At 37.2% G+C, this 7,378-nt stretch overlaps 1 protein-coding gene across 1 annotated transcript; it reads left to right on the forward strand.

The window, feature by feature from the left end:
* The first annotated feature begins 2,605 nt into the window (after nucleotides 1-2,605).
* LOC147491483 (vacuolar iron transporter homolog 2-like) lies at nucleotides 2,606-3,841 on the forward strand. Its single transcript, XM_086565897.1, has one exon. It carries the CDS (start codon nucleotides 2,673-2,675, stop codon nucleotides 3,609-3,611), a length of 939 nt encoding a protein of 312 aa, XP_086422023.1. The 5' UTR covers nucleotides 2,606-2,672; the 3' UTR covers nucleotides 3,612-3,841.
* The last annotated feature ends 3,537 nt before the right edge of the window (nucleotides 3,842-7,378 follow it).

Consider the following 7,378-nt stretch of genomic DNA (forward strand, 5'->3'; position numbering starts at 1 on the left):
ACGACTTGGTCATGTAGTTTGAGTGTACACTCAAACGACATGGCCGCGTAGTTTGAGTGTAAACTCAAACGACATGGACCCGTAGTTTCATGTTAGTGTGAGTAAACTTTCAAACGACTTGTCCATATCGTTTGAGTATATACACTCAAACGACTTGGCCATGTAGTTTGAGTGTAACTCAAACTCAAAGTAACACTCAAACGACATGGTCATGTCGTCTGAGTGTACACTCAAACGACTTGGCCAAGTCGTTTCTGTTTACACTCAAACGACATGGCCATGTCGTCTACACTCAAACGACATGGCCGCGTAGTTTGAGTGTTAGTGTGAGTAACACTCAAACGACGGGTTCATGTAGTTTGAGTATACACTCAAACGACATGGCCGAGTAGTTTGATTGTACACTCAAACTACATGGCCGCGTAGTTTGAGTGTACACTCAAACGACATGGACACGTAGTTTCAGTGTTAGTGTGAGTAACACTCAAACGACTTGTCCATATCGTTTGAGTATACGCTCAAACGACTTGGCCATGTAGTTTGAGTGTAACTCAAACTCAAAGTTACACTCAAACGACATGGTCATGTCGCCCGAGTGTGTACACTCAACGACTTGGCCAAGTCGTTTTACATTTTACACTCAAACGGCATGGCCATGCCGTTTTACATTCACTGCATTTCGGACGACACGACCGTATCGTTTGAGTGTAAACGTAAAACGACTTGGCCAAGTCGTTTGAGCGTGTACATTCGCACAAACATGGTCGTAGTGTCGTTTGAGTGTAAAACGTAAAACTAACGGAGGGTTCGTTTTGGCGATACCAGTTGAATTGGTTGCTGGGCTTGGGCTTTGATGGCAAACTTGTAATATGGCAAATTTGTAAAATTTCTTTTTTTTTTTAGGGGTTGCACAATCCAATTTGATGAGTGCCCAGTGGAATCACCATGAGAATTAGGTTTCAGTAAGTTTTGCTGACCGTCTTACTAGCTCGTGAGACGAGTTGCTCACTGTCTTACTAGCACGTGAGACGAGAAAAATCAAAATACCAACCTCATCTTTACTTGTCTAGAAAACCTCATTTTCTTGTATCAACATGCTTTCTTTTGTAACGAAGGAGGGGGAATCAGATTTATTGTTGGTCAGCTTGTACAAAATTTTAATAAGGCTTGCTTCATTTCATGCTTCATTAACTATAGGTTCTTAAAATCGACTTAGTAAAACAGTCGCCTCTGTGAAAGTTCACTAATATATTTTTCGAGGTCGGTGGCCCAGTATCTGAAACATATTAATATTTATGAGTTTGTTTTCTTGGCTTCAATTGGAACTCTGCTTTAATGTTGGAGCTGAATTTTTCGTAGGCCAGGACCTCGGACCCACATTTGTTTCAAACATATAGCTGATTAGGTTATTCTTGTAGGCTGGTCTACCAGGCTTAGCTGGCGAAGTTTGTGGGAGTTGTTAGTTGTTACTAGTTACTACAAACCCCTGGTTCAAACCTTTCAGCATTCAGCACCATATTGTATTGGTTCCTAACCTCCATCCATTTCCCGGAAGTAGAAGATTTTCTTTAGGCCCGACAAATGATTTTCTTGGAATTTGTTTGCCTACACCATGATAGAATTAGAGCCCAGAATCATGTGTGCTTTGCGTCATCGCCTGACTAGTGACTGCTGTTGCTAGAATAGCCAGGGTATTCTTAGATTGTGCCGCAGGATAGACGGATCGAAAAAAGAAACAGAAAATAAGTGTACAAATTGGATTGGGACATTGTCAGGGGAAGATTCACTGGTCACCTTAGCTTTCAACCCCATCCTAAGATCATATGTTAATAACTGCTAGCTTCTTTGCACATTGATTGTTTGTCCAGATTTATTACATTTGCAGCAATGCCTACAATAGTCTCGTATCAGACATCTCTAGGCAGAGGCTATGTTCAACAGAGTTCTTAGAAAATGGGATGATTTGATTTAAGAAGAGTCTGCCTTTACTTGCAGATCTGAACACTGAAAGTTTTCTGAACTGACTCCTCATGATAATTCAGCTAAACAGACGTCTTATGAACTGCTTCTTCCTTTGCTAATTATTATAGCGGGAAGGGAAGAAGCCTCTAATTATTATAGCGTCAATGTTGGAAAGAAATGGCGTAGATTATACCTTCCTGTTGAAACCTCTATTTGAAGCTTATACTGCAATATATCCATTATCAAAAATAAAAATAAAATGAAACATTGAAGGAGCCTTTACTCTACTGACCTAAGCCGACAAACTTGAAGACTTAGATTTTAAAAGTAAGAACCAATATTGCCATCACATCCAACCATTTTTCTTAAGGTTTATACTAAAAAAATTCATGATGAAGACACAGAAAGGTATATACTAGTGATATAAAAGCAAAATGATACTCAGTTCTCCACGTGAGTACAGAACAAATTTTTTGTCACCTCACTGAGAAACAGAAAAATGAGAATAAGCTACCTAGGAATCAACGTCCTCTCTTTCGTACTCTTTCACGGTGCAACCAATGAAGTTGTCCTTAGTGAGAGTCCAAACTTCCTGGGTTTCACAGTTCTTGCTTTTAATATAACTCCACACGCCTGTACGTGCCTTTACATGGTAAACCACACGTACTCCTTGTACCTACTTCCTACAGTAAACTTTCCTTTCCTTTTCCATGGCTTCAGGTACACTTGAAACGTGTGTTGAGCACAAGCTTGTTATTGATGATGACCCAGTAGATAGAGCTAATCGAGTCCAACGAGGTCAGTGGCTTAGAGCCGCTATACTTGGTTCAAATGATGGACTGCTTTCTACTACTTCACTTATGCTTGGCATGGCAGCTGCAAGCGAGGATCGGTGGGATATGATCCTGGCAGGAGTTGCTGCTGCTGTTGCTGGTGCTTGTAGCATGGCTGTTGGAGAATATGTGTCAGTCGCTACTCAGAGAGATATTGAGGAGGTAGGTCAGACGAAAAACTCTGATCCTCACTTGTTTGGCCAAGAGAGTATCCAGCCTGAACTCATTCCTAGTCCAGCTACTAAGATGAACACCAATTCCATGCCTGTTTTGCTGACATTGGCGTCCCCAGCAAAGAAAAACCAAGGCGGAGAAGCAACCAACGTGAAGCTTGTGAACATAACATCTATGACACCCAAAAGAGGATCCGTCTCTGCAACATCACCAGGAAAATCGCCTACTGTGAGAGAGATGTCACCAGCAATGGAATTGCTATATATGTCTCCTAAGAGGTCACCATTGATGAGGGTGATTTCAGAGGAAGAAAGAGCAGCGGAGACTGACAATGACTATGAAACCTTACCGAACCCTATGAAGGCGTCTTGTGCATCAGGTTTCGCATTCTTGTGTGGCTCACTTTTACCACTGCTGTCAGTCATGATTGCTACTGACATCAACAGAGTTCTGAAGCTTGTCATAGTAACATCAATAGGTTTGGCTACGTTTGGAGGACTTGGGGCTCATCTTGGAGGATCTCCCATGCGATATTCTGCAATGAGAGTTCTAGTAGGAGGATGGATTTCCATGGGAATCAGTTATGGATTGCTTTTGCCATTTAAAGGGAAAGGTCACCGTGGGACGGAAGATGCAGGATAATGTCTCTAAAATTAGTGACCAAGTTATGCATCGAAAACGCAAAAGGTCTTGAATTCAATGAGATGAAACGACTTGTTTCTTGTTGATTGTTCATGTTCTTGCGTTTGAGTAATTGAATCTCCATAAACGCAGAAGTATTATCCAAAAGTAATTACTTACTTTCTTAAAGTGAATCTTATGTTCTGTTTTATAAATACTTGTAACTCTAATTTCTAAATCATGCTTCTTCTCGGGACTACATTATGCTATAACGAACGTCTACTGTCAAAAACAGAGATGGCAAATCAAAGAACAGTTTACTGACTCAACCCTCATCCATATCCCAGCCTTTTAGATGAATAGTTTGGGGTCGGTAATCCATTTACTCAGTCCTTCACCCTGCCTTCTACCGTAGTCATATAGGTGAAATGCAAGCGAGTGTTTTCTACCAGCTTAATAAGCAGTTGGCTAATTTTACAGGAGTGGCAATTTTGTCTCTATGGAACATCTGATGCAACTTGAATGACAAAGAATAAAAGTACCTGCAAAGATGATTTTGTAACCTGTATGAAGGAAATGTACGTTACCTTGAGAATAGTTCGATTATGGACAGTGTTCAATTAGTCTTATGATGACCAGAAGGGAAGATCAGCTATTCAGTTTATTTGATTTTATGTTGGACCAACAAGAGTGAACAATGTATGAAAACGTTTGGAACTCGGTCGTTTATGCTCTACTAAGATGACAGCGCCCGGCGGTAAAAAGTTGTTTCTCAAAAACAATTTTCCAGAAAATTTTGTGTAGATGTGCTATTTTCTACCTCATTTTGAAAAAACAAAAACCAACTGATTGAAAAAAGAGCATTACTCAATATCCCTAACAGCATAATCCAAATTTCCCTTCAAAGTAATTATCATATACATTTATGGAAAAGTACCCAAACAGGGTAACGAAATAACCCCTAAATTTCAATTGAGGTAACAAACTTTCTTTTCCGTCAATTAGAGTAACCAACTTATAGGATTGGTCAATAATAGTAATCCGCTAACATGACGTTCCAAGTTCCAAATTCGTCGTAATCTACTATTAATCTAACTAGCAAAGTTTTACTTACCACAAAAATCGAAATCCAAGATGAGATGAAAAGTGAATATTTGATGGAAGCGGCTGATTTTTTAATAAGAAGTGATGAACTGAAGAGGGACTCTATTGTACGACTATGCGAACCGTGCTACGCATCGGTATTTTTTCAAATCTTTAAACCTGTCGCTCTAACATCTCATAGTATGATTTTTTAAATTCTAGTTATAATCTAAAAAATAATATTAAAACATTAGGAGGGGTTGAATATAATTTGAGTGACGTGAATGAGGTTTTCTAAATTATTTTAAATAATATGAAACTAATTCTAATTTCAATAAAGTGAGAGAGTTTTTGGTAAATTGTTTAAAAAAGAGGGAGCCGATTAGAATAATTAAGGGAGGTGGTTCTAAAATCATAAAATAGAGAGATTACAAATACACAGTTCGGTTGAGAAATTTTTCTCCTAAAGATCCGGCTATCATATAGTGTAGAGATATATATATATATATCCAAAGAAATAAAATAAAAAATATATATTCTTAAAAAAAAAAGGAATGAAATAAAATATATTTCAAAAATCAATAAAATAAATATTTTTCCAAAAAAAAATACTAAAAAATATTCTTTAAAAAATTAATAAAACAATATTTATCCAAAAAATATTCTTTCAAAAAAATGTATCAATAAAAAAAAAGGAATGAAACAAAATATATTCTTTAAAAATATATATATATATATATATATGGATAAATTATTTTATTGATACTTTAAAAAGATTATTTTTAAAGAATATATTTCTTTTAAAAATATTTTTTAAAGAATATGTTTTTTTCATTCCTTTAAAAAAAATGTTTTTTAAATAAATTACTTTTTTAAATATTTTTTTAGATAAATATTTATTTTATTAAAAAAAATTATTAATAATAGATAATGACGAATTTGGATGGGGCAGGTTGACGGATTACCCTTATTGACCAATCCTATAAATTGGTTACCCTAATTGATAAAAAAAAAAAAAAAATTGTTGCCTCAGTTGACAGTAACGTTGGCTGTTCAGGAGAAGTTCAACACTTCAACCTGTACCTAATTAGCTCAAGTTAGATAAACATACAATTTAACAAAGGAACGAAGTTCAACCTTGTTGTTTTGCTGAAGTTTTGCAGACAAACTGTTAATGCCCAAATTGTTTCCCACCAATGAGCGTTGAAGTCTTGAAGAGACCAAGTCGAAAATTTCAAGACTTACAAAACACACCATTTTCATCTGATCATTTCCCAAAAACAAATTCATCTGACACCACCAAACTGATCTTGCAAGATAGAACAACCTGTACGTACCATTGATTTGACAATATGACATAGAAACCACATTTGAGAATTTCTAACCCGGTAGATCGGAAGTAGCTATAGCTTTATAGTTTCAAATTAAGTCCCGACATACTGGAATGAGAAACAATTAAATTTACAAAATCCTGTCGTGCCGAAAATATAAACAAAAAATTAAAAAACCTATTTTCACGTTTGATATATTCAACAACTATGAAAAGAGCTAAAATAATAACTAATGGAACTATCAAAAACTGTGAGTTCGTCACGCCTTATATGTTCTGTTGACATTTACACTATAACAGGGGGTTCAGAGATGTAGTTTTGATGCTATGCTCATGTAATACTCAACAAAGACACAATTATAAGTTTGATCTTCTTTGCTTTTCTGTCACGTGTTACTGTTCCACAATTGTTATGGTACACTAAACTAAAGACTAGTGTATCTGGACAGTTCAAAATAGTCATTCCTTGATAAAACCTACTGCACAGGCGCATTCAACAAAAGGACCAAGAAACTAATTTTGGTGCAGAAGCGTGTGAAGCTCACAACCAGACAATCAGGAGAGTCTCTCCTCAAACGTGAAACCCGCTATATCCTGCAAAGATTGAATATAGTCATATATCAACTCTTGAATCTAAACAGAGATAAAATGCGTCAAGGCTGCAATCTCATAATATCTAAGCATATATGAGTAAAAAATGCATAGATGATTGTGGCTGTCACCCTAGTGCAATATATTCTTGAGCAATTTCATGAAACACCTGAATCTACTCATAAGATTCATCACCTAGTGTTTGTAGACAGCATCTCCACACCACAACATGTACCCTGTTCATCCTTCATCAAATGATTAATCAGTAAGTTCGGAGTGGGAGAGGCATGTTCGGGATGGAAGTATATGCAATAGGCCTGTTGACGGCCCATGTCACAAGTCAGTTCTATGATGCAGGATGAAGACCTTGAAGTAAGAGTAATCTGCTGATGATTCAGGCCGGTAGAGATTCAGTTAAATATGTGAATTAAAGCAATGATTTAACCCGCCATGCATATCCAGACTTCGATAACTACTTCCTACACATCTCGAATAACTAGCTCTTCCACTCTCTAACATTTGTTACCTCTGGTCAAATTCCTTTTTATATGGTGCTATGATGCTACTAGGTATTGGGTCACATGCCGACATATAGCACTATGGGAGTTGCTTTAGTGCCGGCATCACGGGAAAGCATTTTTCCACACATGTATACAGTTGAACACAGAGAACCCAGACGCCCATCAATTTGTTGCAGTCTACCATGGAAACGAAGTCCTGTGCCAATTGGAGTTGTAAGGTTTGCATATTCCAGTCAAAACTAAAGAGAGGCCCCCCCAACACA

The sequence above is a fragment of the Coptis chinensis genome, chromosome 6 (genome assembly GCF_015680905.1).
Source record: "Coptis chinensis isolate HL-2020 chromosome 6, ASM1568090v1, whole genome shotgun sequence".
In the NCBI taxonomy this organism is placed as follows: domain Eukaryota; kingdom Viridiplantae; phylum Streptophyta; class Magnoliopsida; order Ranunculales; family Ranunculaceae; genus Coptis; species Coptis chinensis.